The sequence below is a fragment of the Diaporthe citri genome (assembly GCF_014595645.1).
Source record: "Diaporthe citri strain NFHF-8-4 chromosome Unknown scaffold_1, whole genome shotgun sequence".
Classification (NCBI taxonomy): domain Eukaryota; kingdom Fungi; phylum Ascomycota; class Sordariomycetes; order Diaporthales; family Diaporthaceae; genus Diaporthe; species Diaporthe citri.
The window spans coordinates 4023114-4036081 of NW_025064846.1; the positions used below are offsets into that span (position 1 = coordinate 4023114).

Genomic DNA, 12968 nt, shown 5'->3' on the forward strand with positions numbered 1-12968 from the left:
AGAGGTCTGAAGATGAATTAGATAGTATACTAAAAGGTCTTATCAGTCGGAAGAAATCGTGGGTCGTCATTCATGACCCATTAATCGTTGTTTATTATACAATCGCTCATGCTGGGAGCCCATGGCCAATGATATGCCGGCCTGGCTGATTGCTGCTTTCTACAAGATACAGCCCCGGATGCCTCGTCCCGGTACTGGTACCGAGGCCGCTCGTCCGTAAAGGTCTAAAACTGCCACGCTCGTTTAGCAGGCGCAGCCCTCCTGGCTGGTTGGCGAGTTGTTCGTTTTCACGTCGATCACTTCCAAAGATGTCAGCACGTCACAGTCCTCCGTCGCAATAGCAGACGGGGCCAAAACTTACTCTGGTTGGTGGCTTGCGCAGCGGCATCGCTGCCCTCCATGCCTGGCAGGGCCTGGGCTATCCTCTTAAACAGCGTCTTCACGTTGTGGCCCAACTTGGCGCTCGTCTCCACAAACATGAGGTTGTTCTTCTTGGCCTCCTCCTCGCCCTGCTGTGTGGTGACTTCGCGCTTGTCGTTAAGATCGGTCTTGTTGCCCACAAGGACAATGATCACGTCGTTCCCTCGCTCGGCCCGGACGTCATCGATCCACTTCCTCGTGTTCTGGAATGATTTCGCGTCTAGTTTCCCTGCGTATCAGCTAATGTTCCCACTCGGGGAATCTTGTGGCGGGTCCCGTGTCGGCTCACTTGAAATATCGTAGACCACCACGGCGACACTCGAGTCTCGGATGTAGGAGGGAATCAGGGACCTGAATCTTTCCTGGCCAGCCGTGTCCCAGAGCTGCAGCCGTACTGTCCTGTCTTCGAGGTACATGGTCTGCGATTTGCGTCAGCATCCCGTTCTGGGCCTCCCGTTTCTGCGGATCGGGCTTGAATCACCTTGGAGAGGAAATCGATGCCGATGGTGGCTTGGTACATGTTGTCGAACGAGTCGTACATGAACCGGGTGATGAGAGATGTCTTGCCCACTGTAAGAAGACGAGGACACGATATTAGCGTACGCTGTGCGTGGCTTCGGAGATCCTGATCTGACTGGACATACCACTCTGTTCGCCCAAGAAGACCAGCCTGCAGAGGTGTAGATGATTAGCCCCAATGCGCCCGAGGACGGTAGACACCAGCCAGAGGTGAGAGTAGTTTACTTGAACTTCTTGAGGGGGTTGTTGTAGGAACCTCCTGCTTGCGCCATCTTGTTGGATTTTCCGTGGAATTGGCTGGTTGTGTAAAGATCGGGCGAGCGATGGCGTCAGTTTGGTGGGACAGGAAAAGGAAAGACGCTCTCTGAGGGGCCGTCTACGCAGATAGTCAGGCAGGTAGGTATGGATTTGTTATGTCTCGCCGCTTGGAAGTTGGCTGAGCCGGTGTAGATCGAGCAGGTTGGATGGAGGGTTGAATTGCCTTTGTTCAAGTGCTTGGGCAGGCGGGCTCTCGGTCGTTGAAATCTTATTCGGAGCTCTTGACAGCTTGCTTGCCTTGGCCAAATGCGGGACGCCAGCAGCGAGAAACAAACGGTGTAGAAACGGGGTCCCCTCTCAACGACCAGTTGTACAGTAGATACGGAGAACCGCGCAGTCTATCTTTCTCCACGACATCTGGATCCCCTTTCACCGCGTTGGCCAGCGTCTCGGCGCCCGCGCTGTGGGGCTGCAGGACAGCCAGTGATTGGTGACGAAATGCCCGCCGTCATGCAGCTCTGCAGGGCTCTCTGCAAGCCTTCGAAGCCTGGGCCCAGTCCGTTAGTGGGCTTGTTTATCGATAACCTTCCCCATCTCTGATTTTTTCCAGTCCATAGAGCATTTGGAGAGATGGGTCCAGGGAATCAGTCCCTCTCCCAGTCTATCAGTCCATCAATCTATTTGTTCGTTTGTCCGGTCGTCCACCAGCAATTGACCCCGTCCAGACCTCACCATCTCTAACCGACGGACAAAATTCTCTCCTGGTCTACCCTTGAAATAATTAAATATCAAGATGGCTGTCCTCAGGGGTCGCACAGGAAACCCTGATGCGCCTCAACAGCACACCCAACCCTCGCGAAAGGGCAAGAAGGCATGGAGGAAGAACGTCGACGTGACCGAGGTGAAGAAGGGCCTCGAGGACCTGAATGACGAGATCATCCAAGGCGGTGTCATCGCCGAGAAGGACTCTGCCGACCTCTTCGTCCTCGACACCGGCGGTGACTCCAACAACACCAAGAGAGTCCCCAAGGTCAAGGGCCTCAAGGCCGACGAGATCATCTCCGCGCGGTCCGTGGTTCCGGCCGTGTCCAGCAAGAAGAGACCCGCCGACAAGACCACCGACGGCATATTACCCGTCAAGCGCCAGCGCACAAACTATGTCACCCACAAGGAGCTCACTCGCATCAAGAAGGTGGCCGACGGGCACCACGAGTCAACAGTCGACGTCGTCGACGCCGCCTATGACCCTTGGGCTGTGGACACATTCCCTGCCGCGGGCTCCATAGCAAAGCAGGAGAAGAACGAGTGGATACCAGAACCGACAAGGGCGAAACCACCCCCAACGCTGGCCAAGAAGCCCATATCCCTCACTGCTAGCGGGAAGAACGTGCCCGCCGTTGCCAAGCCGGCCGGCGGGTTCAGCTACAACCCTGTCGTCACGGACTACGTCAACCGGCTAGAGAAAGAGGGCGAGAAGGCTGTCGAAGCTGAGCGCAAGCGCCTGGGGGAGCTCGAGGCAGACCGCAAGCGACAGGAGGCCGCAGCCCGGTCCGCAGCCGAGGCAGAGGCGGCAGAGGCGCGAGCGGAGCTCTCAGAGTGGGACGAGGACTCGGCGTGGGAGGGCATCGAGAGCGACGCCGAGGGCGTGATTACAAAACGTCCAAAGCGCAAGACGCCGGCCCAGCGTAACAAAGCAAAGAGGAGGAAGCTGGAAGAGGGGCTTAGGAAGCACCAGGCGGCGGCGAAGAGGAAGGAGGAGCAGGCCAAGCATATCAAGGAGCTCGCCGAGGCTGTGGATGAGAAGCAGCGGCAGCTGGCCCTGTCCAAGATCGAGATGAGTGAGGACGAGAGCGAGGGCGACCACGTCGAGCTACGGAGGAGGCAGCTGGGCAAGTTGAAGCTGCCCGAGAAGGACCTCGAGCTGGTGCTCCCGGATGAGCTGCAGGACTCGCTGAGACTGCTCAAGCCCGAGGGTAACCTGCTCAAGGATCGTTACAGGAGCCTGTTGGTCAGAGGGCGCCTAGAGGCGAGGAGAAAGATTCCATACCGAAAGCAGGCCAAGGTCAAGTTCACCGAGAAGTGGGGACACAAGGACTTCGACATTTCCAGGCTCTAGATACTGCAATACTTAGACTTTTAGAACCGTCATACCTCCAACTCCTTTTCTTTGCAAATGTCACCGTCGTCACTTGAGGTAACAACAAGAACAGCTGTGATTGTTCATGAGCAAGACTTGAAGGCTGAGTATTATAAGTAATGCATTGTTTTTATCTAAACCTCGAGAACAACGCACTTCTCTGTCCCTTTCCCCATGCCATCACAGTGGAGAGCAGACACGACTCGTGAAATATACATAGCCTCATGCAAGTGATCCCTATTCCCAACAACAATCCAAGCCTGGTTGATCATCATGTTCCATTCGACCCATGCCAGAGTCACCTCGTTCATCCCTTCATCAACCTTTCCCTTCATCGACCCTCATGAATTCCAAATGCCAAGGAGAGAAACGCCCATGCTACTTGCGGTATCAAATTATGTATGAAACCCATACAGAGAAACTCCTTTCCAGTAAACATTAACAGGCGAAGCATTCTTCGCCCATGTGTGTTGTTGTTTTTGCTTTTGCTTTTCTTCCTTTACCTCCTCACACTGCTCCCAACGCTGCTCAGTGTGTCCGAAATCTTGCTGCCCACACCGCCGAGCCACTTCGGGACTTTGAGGGACATTTTCACGCGACCCTCGACAATGGTATTGACCAGGTTGATGAACGCGAAAGTGCCGGAACCCAGGGCACGGAACGCCGCCAGCGCCGCGACACTCCACAGGAGGAAGGCGAGGTACCAGTTCTCGCCGACCTGCTTCTGGCCGTAGGCCTCGCTGACCGCCATGGCGAGCACAGCGTTGGCGATCATCCAGGAGCTGACCATGTACGTCCGCACCGACTTGTAGTAGTCCTCCTGCATCTGCGACTCGCTCGTCGCGGACTCGGGCACCTCGATGCGGTCGCGCAGGTTCCGCAGCGCCTCGTCGTACCCGGAGTCGATGTCCAGCTGCTCCGACGGCATCTCCAGCTCGACCGTCGAGCCCTTGCCGATGGCCCCGCCCAGGTCCGTCTTCATCACGTTGTCGCCCTTGGTGCCCCACGTCACGTCGTGTGTGTTGCAGAACGCGTATACCTGTAGCGTGCAGATGTATGACGGCAGCAGGACGAAGTACTGTATGAACGAGGTGAACATGTGCCACGGCTCGAGGTAGATGAAGGACATGACGAAGTAGAGGCCGATCGTCGACAGGACCGAAAGGATCATGTTGGTCATGATGGTGCTATGCATATCAAACCCGCTGCCCTTTGTGATCTGATACACGACGATGTAGATGGAGGCGAACAGCGTGTAGACCATGATGATGCTGAAGATGATGACGGAGGCCAGGTACAGCTTCTTGGCGCCCTGCGGCCGGTTGCCAAGCGAGAGGATGAACTGAGCGGCAATGAGGAGGACGCACGCGTAGCGCAGAATGGCGAAGATGTACTTCCCGAGGTTGTGTGGGAATGGGTCAACCTTCTCGTCGCCGATACCGCCTGCGACGAAATAGAATGTCAGGTAGAAGTTGGCGAGCGAGAAGTATGTGAAGATGAGCTGGATGAACTGATAAAACGACTCGATGAGCAGTAGTGCCTTGCGCGGAACCGTGTGATCTGTCGCCAGAAGCTGCTTGAAGTGGATGAGGGAGTACACCGCTGCGAAAAAAGCGCCGTTCAACCATCTTCGGCGCTGGGAGATGAACTCCGGTAAGGTATCTAGGAAAATTCAGTGTGTGCTCCGTCATAAAACAAGTAACGAGAAAAAGTGTCTGATAGACTTACCAGGTACATCGGTTTCACCAGTGCAGTTCTTGACGTATTTCAAGACCCATCTCTCGCCGCGCTTCGCCACCAACTCCCAGCACAGAATACGATCCTCAGCCAAATACATGTTGGCAGTGAAGACATCGGCGTGCTGACCGTGCAGGACTTCTCCCTTGAAATATTGGCTCAGAGGCCCGTGGCCAGTCTCATCGTTCTGCAGCGCATGGTATCGATACGCACTGAGAGCGCCAGGCAACACCGTGATGTAGCCAAAAACACTCTCCAGAGGCTTGTCCAAGATATTGGACATCTTGTATTCGAAGTTCTGCGAGGCCACGAGTGGGTTCAAGAGGTTGGAGCAGTTATGAACCACGGTGCGATCTGCCAGCTGGTAGAGTTCTCCTGAGACCTCGATGGTGCGAAATTCGCCATGACCGGCGTCCTCGACGTCGAAAGTGCGAACATCGCGGTTATCCCGTGTGATCGAGGATAGATTCAGCCGCTTTCGGGGGAGGAGGAGGTGATGCTGGAATTTCTCCACCCCTTTACTCATGAAGAATCTCCAGGAAGGCTCCGAGCACCCAGTGTGAAGCCTCTTCGTTACGTCCGTACATTGAATCCCGCATGAGACGGCCAGAGCGCGAAGGTCGAACACTGTCTTCTTGTGCTCGTAAGTGGTCTGCTCAAAGCCGTAGCATTTTGTCCTGCTGTCCAGCCATCCGTTGGATTCTATGAGGCCTGCGATAACAGCCAGCCGGGTGTCCTCGTCGGCGTGCATGTAGCAGTCAGGGATGCCACCGCTCTTGTCTCCGAACACGCCCAGCTCTTTCAAGCCCGCGCGAACAGGATTCCAGGTCTTGTTCTTGGCGGAAGTGACGCATGAGATCCTCAAGATGAAGCAATCCATCGTACATGTGATGTCTTCACCGCTCTTCATAGTTCGGACGTCACCCGATGCGGCCACCTGCTCCTCGACAACTCGCACAGGCTCAGCTCCATCAGGCCTGTTACTGTTGAGGCGGTCGACATAGGTCTGCATATAAACCTTGTGCTCCTGATCCGTGCTGACGATCTCGGGACTCTTCTTTTTCCCATCACCAAGCCAGAGGCCGAACCAGTAAGGGTCGACGGGAACAGCGGACACTTCTCCCTGGTACGGCACGAACTTTAGAGGGGACCGATATAGCCTCAGCTTCCTCTGTTTCTGTGGCTTTGTGGGCTCGCAACTGGCCAGATACTCGTCCATCGTCATTGTGAATAGTTCCATATCCTTGACGGCACAGGGGTCGACAACACGATAATTATCCCCGGAGAGCAGCTCAAAAGCCAGCGTGGCTTGCGACTGGCTCGCGAACTTGATACTGACCTGACGAAGCCCTTTACAGGCCACATTCTTGCACTTCTGGTTGCCATGGGGCTTGGAGAGCTGATCACGGACGACGGCGAACTTGTCCACGTTGTCTGGGTCGACGACGGCAGATACATAGGAGGAGCCCTGGGATTCTGCGACGCCCGTATCTTGGGACTCCTTAACGGGAGACGAGGATGGAAGCTCAGGAGTCTGGCGGTATGTCTTATCCGAGGGACGCCTGGACGACGCAAGGGTGATGGACGCAAACTTTCTCTTGTGCTTGGGCTCGAGGTCGATGATGGTGTCGTCTTCATCGTTGTCGGGAACCTCCTCGGGCTCAGGCATGATGCCCTCAAGATACTCCTCCATCTTGTCCTGTATAAGCATGCGGATCAAAGACATATCTAGGTCCGTCCTGTCCATGCCCATGTCCTTGAGTTGCTTCAACAGTTTGGTAAGACCAGGGGATATGTCGTCGTCATCCTCCTGACCCTCCGCCTCGGAATCCGGAATGACACTCTTGCAGGTAATGTTTCTGAGGTACTGGCGGACCTCGCCATCAGTTGGACGGCGTCCAAACTTCTCAGACACTTCGGTATACAAGCCATGCATCACCGAATCCCACTTAAGCGTCTGCTCCTCCTGATTAAGCTCTGTCCTGTCACAACGCGTCCACCACATAACACCGATACCTCCAGTATGGACGGAGGGGCTCACCCCATGAGCCACCAGCGTCATGATATGGTTCGGTGTACAAATGAAGGACGTCTTGTTCAAGGAGTTGTACTCCGTGTATGTGACTTTCTTCATGTCTGACGAGGCCTGAATAGCCTCAGCAGCCAGGCATTGCACGGGGTTGTCCTGGTGGTCGAACAGCAAATTGCCCACAACGACGTCTCGGATGGCCTTGGGCCCCTGAGTGGTGCGAACCATCGTGTCTGGGGATAGACAGAACTTTCCTTTCATAGCCTTGATCTCACCACAAGCACCAGCAACGTTGGAGTCGGTATCGAACGCCTTCCAGAGATGGTATAGCGAATTGCCACCGGGCTTTGTTCCGACATCGAGAAGGATGCATACGTTTGGGTTCAATGCTTTTCCAAAAGCGTTGAAGCACCAACGGTGCGAGTTCAGCTTCTTCGCGTTCTTTTCCTTGAGGCAGAAGATCATCTGGCATGGGACAATGCCCTTCTCGGCCCCCTTGAACTTCAGGTCGGAGTCGAGTGAGACCTGGGTCGTGTACTCGTACACGTGTGCTTGCACGGCCTTTTGGTTGACGAAGTTCTTCGCGATTCCGTGCTGGTAAACGCCCATGGCGGCCAAGGCATCCAGTGTTCGGGGGTGGATCTTCTCACGACCATCCGAGACGATGGCCACGACAATCTTCTGCCAGCCATTCTCTCCCCATGTCCTCGACTTGCTGCGACTGCAGAAGTGGCTGATGTTCTTCATGACGGCGTGCATCGTTCTCGTGAACCCGATCTCGTCCTCGTTGTACATGGTTACGCAGATGAAGAGTTCCGTCTCACGAAGGGTTCTCCCGATGTTTTGGCGCAGCTTGTAACCTCTCGATAGGAAGTCGTCGGGGTCGCAGGTTACGGCTGTGTATCGCATATGCGTGAATTCGATCTCGTCCCGACGAGGCAAGAAACTGTACAGAATCGTTGGGATTTTGCATTCCAGCACCAATTCGCCATTGATAAGTTGGACCTCCTTCCGGGTCATTTGCGGGTCACGCACGCCTCGTCGCTGCTGTCGGCCCTGTGGCGCAGGGCCATAGTGATCGACCTTGTCGTCAAAAGGGGTCTCCAGCTCATCGCTCAAAGTGTCCTGACGGGACAAGTAGGACTCGCGTCTCATTTTGTCGCCCATGTCAGAGGACTCAGGGCCGAAGACATCGTCATCATCGTGCTCCAGTGGGATGGAGACGGTGGCGTCGTCGGCGAAAGACGAAGGTCGGGCACTGCCGCCGGAGAAGAGTGGTGCCGGAGGTAGAGGCCGTCTGGGGCTTCCACCATATCTTGAAGACGGGGTCCCTGGCCGTGGACTACCGTTCAGATCCGCCGGCTCATATTGGGCAGGGGCTGGAGGCATCCTCTCATAGTCAGATGTGCGCGACGGGCTCCACGCCCGTGGTGGTGAGTCCTCATCGAATGGTCGGAATGGGATGTACGTCGAGTCTGGTGGCGGCATGCTGGGCGGGTCGAGGATGGAGTCCCGGTGAGAATGCGTAGAAAAGACTGATGGCTGGTATGAGTGGCGGGTGTGGTGGCTACTATATTCATGTCTTGGTGAGCTTCTGGTGCCTGCTGCTGGTGAATTTTGAGGACTAGCTGGGGGCTCGCTGTGGGACTTCCTCAGCGACTTCCTTCGAGGGGAGAGCCCCTCTGGGATGGCCGGCAATGTCGACGCAATCTCGGCCTGCGTGACATGCGCCGGCTTGTTCTTCTTCTGAAGCTTGACAGTGGGGGCTCTTGATGGCAGCTGGCCCAGGTCGTCTTTGCTTGCGACTGGCCCACGCCGCGGTGTTGTTCCCGCGTCGGATACCTCGGGCACGAAGTGGACTGTAGGAGAAATATGCTTCTTGGACGGGCTTTTGCCTTCCTCCTGCTTCTTAAGCGACGAGATGTGCTCTGGGGTCGAAGTCGCAGGCGGCGGCGCCGTGATCTTCGTAGCTGGCAAACACAAAGGAGATGGACGAAGGATATCTGGCAATACGTACGGACGGCCCTCTGACATCGGCTCCTCCATAGATGTTAGCAGTCTCACAGCGGCAGCGGTGCTTCCTTGGCCAAGGGGAGTGTCGTCGTGGTCATCGTCGCCGTAGAGACGTCGACCGTAGTCTGGGGGGTGTGAAGGTGAACCTGAACGGTCCATCCTCGCTCTGATAAGTCAAGAATGTCGGAAAGATGACTTGACTTGACTGGAGCAAGCTGAATGGAGCAAAGAGCGAGTGGCTTGAGGCAAGAGAGGGTGCAGGAATGAGAATTCTCGAGCTTCGATCCCAGCCACCTGAATGGCGAAACGCAATGCAATGCGGTGCGATGAATGAGCACAAGAGGGAGCGACTGTGGTAGCTATGCAGCAGCTTGAGATGTGTGTGTGTGTCCAGGCGAATGCTTGGATCCCAGGCTGGTAATAATGGAGGAGGTTGGCAGTTGAAATTCCCAATTGGCTTCTTGAGAGGAGGAGACAGGAAGGCAGGCAGGCAGTGCCAGGCACGATCATAACATCCGAGTATGCAGGTCTTGTCGGGCCCTTGTTGATGCCGCACCGGATGTGAGTGGTATCCACAGCAACCAGGCGGGCGCTTGGCTCCTGCAGGCGGTTTTGGAGGCTGGGAGTGGAGGTGGGCTGGGAGCTACCGCTTGGTGGCACGTCATACAGCCCACCCTGGCCAGAAAGTGCTCCAATCGACGGCTCCACGCCCAGGGCAATCAGTGGGCTCGCAACAATCGATAACTCTATACGGCGGACCTGCAAGCATGACACAGACATCTGCTGCTTCAAAATAGAAAAATGGATGGCTGGGAGTGTAGGCAGGAGTCCGATCCAGAAAACGCGATCCCACGCGGCGGAGACAAACAATCGCAGCACGATCCGCACGCGTATGAGTGCCCACCTCAGACCTGCATGATACGATACGAGTACGTACGTTTGTGCCTAGTGAGACACAGGCAGAGCAGCACTTGCTGGTGGCGGAGATTGCCATGTAGAGTGTCAGAGAGAGAATAGACTACGGCCAACGCCGTCTTGGTGCAAATGGGCAACCGCAAAGTCTGTGTGGGTTTCCCATCTTTTCATCGCTGCCACTTGGCAATTCTCCGGTACTACAGGGTGCAGGGATCAAAAGAACCAGTTACCGAAGAATACGCAGCAGGCGACTAGCCAGACCTACTTATGTATACACAGCCCTTGGACTGTTTGACTCGGAGGTGACCCTCGGGAAAGTGTGCGTTGGTATTTCATATCTGGATGTTGGGATCTAGGCGAGCCGTAGATTCAGCCAAAACGCTGTGATTGCATACAGCGAGCGATTCACAAAGTCGGTTGCAAGGCGAGACAAGTCCCAGCAGAGATTCGGTCTTTGTTGGGTCCGCCCCAGCGCATCTGGTCGTTGTCCAGAACCATCTGCAACTCAGCCCTGTAATGGGGTGGCCTGGGCTTGACACTCGCTGCCCAGTCCCCATTTTGCACCAATGGAGGTCGTCAGAGTGGGACTTGATGCTTAAATCCTTCCGATATTCCAAATCTCGCTCCACCTCCTGGCATCCGTCCGCAGCGGGCCGTCCAGCCGCCCAAACCTCGCTGGCTGATGAGAATTCGCCTCGGGCAGACACAACCACTCCCGCACGGTGCCGGGCACCTCCTCCTTGATGTGGCTGATGCAGATCAGAGCCTGCTGCTCTGACAGGCCAAGGACCTTCACATTCTCGGCTTTTGCTTGCTCACTGTCGACCACTTCAGTCCCCGTGGCCGAGCTGGAGCCGCCTTGGCCGGTGAGTTGCCCCGTGCTGTGCGCGTACGTCTTTGCCTCGCCGTAAGAGAGGAAGAGCATGCACTTGTCTCTGACACCTTCGTCCATGCCGCTGAAGGCTTCGTCGAGGACAACAATGTCCGGGTTTTTGATCATCGATCGGATGAAGAGTAGTACTCGCTGTGCGCTGAATGATATTTCGCCAAAGATGTAGTCGCTCGCCCACGAGACGTCGGCTGCGTTGTTAGCAGCGGTCTTTTGATATGCTGGGTTCAACTCGGGCTCAAACCACCGCAAGCTTGCGTCGACCTTTGCGCGGGCTGAATCGTCAAGCTTCGCCGTCATCACGAAGGTGTCAGCCCAAGCGTTTTCTATGATTTGTCGGATCGTCAGTCGTTTTGGAATATGTTGATGGACCTCTGGGCTGGAATGCCCCACTCGTCGCTGTATATCCCAAAAGGTCAAGGGCAGTTGTCCGGAGCCGGGCTCTGGCAGGCGGCTGCGACCGAACAGCTTGATCGGCAAGGAGTATGTCTGAGGGTGATCTGAACAAAGCAGAGACACGATGGTCGTCTTCCCAGAACCGTTGGGGCCGAACACTCCCCATCTCTCACCTCGTCGAACGGTCCAGGACAGTCCCTTGACTGATTCGCCATTCTCTTCTACTGCCCAGTTGCCAAGGACGATTTTGTCTCCGTATTTCACCTGGCAGCTTTCCATCTCCACCACCGGCTCTCCTAGTAGTCTGGGGCTTTCCTTTTCGGCTGATTGAGGCACATCCGCACTGGCAAACGTCTCGCCTTCTTCACCCAAGCCGGAGCCAGTGATGCCACTCTCGGTTAAGGTATGACCCATGTCTCTTAGAGCCTTCAGCGGCATCTTTTCATCCTCGGCCAAGGCGCCCTTTCGGACGCCTCGCATATACTTGCGCAACCCTTCTATGACGGTCTCCCGGTCACCCATTACCCCAATTTGGCAGTCGCTTCTTAGGTACACCAGATGTGTGATCCAGTCAGGTAAAGGGTCCTGTGGCCTAGCGCTCAAAACGAGCCTCGGAGAAGCCTTCGCAGCCATCGATTTCAACAAGGGGTTCAGCGATGCTACCGTGGGCGGATCGAGCCCCATCAGTGGCTCATCGAGCAACAGGACTTCAGGCCTGGTGAGCAATGCCCTCGCGATGCGTGCCCTTCTGCCCTGGCCGTTCGACAGGAATGCCACGGGAAGGTCCAACAGCGGCTGGAGCTTCAGATCGGTTGTGATCCTCTCCAAAAGCTCGGGGCTGATGGTAGCCTCCTCATCAGGAGTGGAGAACGGGTTGAGTTCCGTATTTCCTGTCAGGTAGTCCTTGAGTGAGAAGTCCGTGATCTCCCGCCGTGACTCGTACCGCGCGGATAGATATGCCGACGTAGCTGGGCCCAATCCCCCGCCGGATTTCTCTGAGTCGAAGCCGACATATTGGATCGCCTTGTTGGCAGATCTTAGACGATGGGGAACAGCATCAGTGGCCAAGTAGGGGAACGACCGTGCCGTTGCGGGGATGCTCAGATGTTGGCCTCTCAAGACCTGCAAAAATGTAGTCTTCCCTGATAACGACGGGCCCAGGACCGCCCAGTGGTGTTGTGAACTCGGGTCAGAAGGGAGCTCAAAGGACAACTCTGAGAACAGAGGTGGGTTTGGGTGAGCTACGTGAGCATTTGGGTGATGGCGGTAGAATGTGCCATTGGCTATTCGGACAATAGGAGGTCGCACCGGGATAGGCCTCATGATGTAGGTTGATGGCTCCTTGAATGTGAGCGAGCCATATCACGGTGGGTTTAATTCGACATGAGTCTCACTGGCAGCTCTGTGTCATAGGCGTTGATATCGACACGGCGTTTACGGGGATAATTCCACGTCCAACTGCGGTACGTACCCACCAAGATCCGTGTCTTAAGTGTCCTGGCCCGTGCACACCCATTACGCGAAGCTGCTCGGCAGCCTGCCAGTGCTGAGCTTCAGTGGCCGGCAACCATCAGAAGCAGCCCACACCTTCTCAACTTCAACTTCCACGACCTCGCAAACGACATCATCACAGAACCCCTCAGCCTTCTCAACAA

At 55.7% G+C, this 12968-nt stretch overlaps 4 protein-coding genes across 4 annotated transcripts; 1 reads left to right on the forward strand and 3 right to left on the reverse strand.

Annotated features, from left to right (window-relative positions):
• Positions 1-243: 243 nt before the first annotated feature.
• Positions 244-1211, reverse strand: INS49_001099 (uncharacterized protein; the record flags this gene model as incomplete). The annotated part of the gene is made up of 6 exons (XM_043161932.1): positions 244-299; positions 362-640; positions 710-839; positions 902-990; positions 1065-1090; positions 1165-1211. 6 exons carry the CDS (start codon positions 1209-1211, stop codon positions 244-246), a joined length of 627 nt encoding a protein of 208 aa, XP_043030438.1.
• Positions 1212-1990: 779 nt separating this feature from the next.
• On the forward strand, positions 1991-3313 carry INS49_001100 (uncharacterized protein; the record flags this gene model as incomplete). Its single annotated transcript, XM_043161933.1, has 1 exon — positions 1991-3313. One exon carries the CDS (start codon positions 1991-1993, stop codon positions 3311-3313), a length of 1323 nt encoding a protein of 440 aa, XP_043030439.1.
• A 520-nt stretch (positions 3314-3833) lies between these two features.
• INS49_001101 (uncharacterized protein) lies at positions 3834-9272 on the reverse strand (the record flags this gene model as incomplete). Its single annotated transcript, XM_043161934.1, has 3 exons — positions 3834-4996; positions 5063-5587; positions 5657-9272. 3 exons carry the CDS (start codon positions 9270-9272, stop codon positions 3834-3836), a joined length of 5304 nt encoding a protein of 1767 aa, XP_043030440.1.
• A 1351-nt stretch (positions 9273-10623) lies between these two features.
• Positions 10624-12636, reverse strand: INS49_001102 (uncharacterized protein; the record flags this gene model as incomplete). Its single annotated transcript, XM_043161935.1, has 1 exon — positions 10624-12636. The coding sequence occupies one exon, from the start codon at positions 12634-12636 to the stop codon at positions 10624-10626; it is 2013 nt and encodes a 670-aa protein (XP_043030441.1).
• Between the last annotated feature and the right edge of the window lie 332 nt (positions 12637-12968).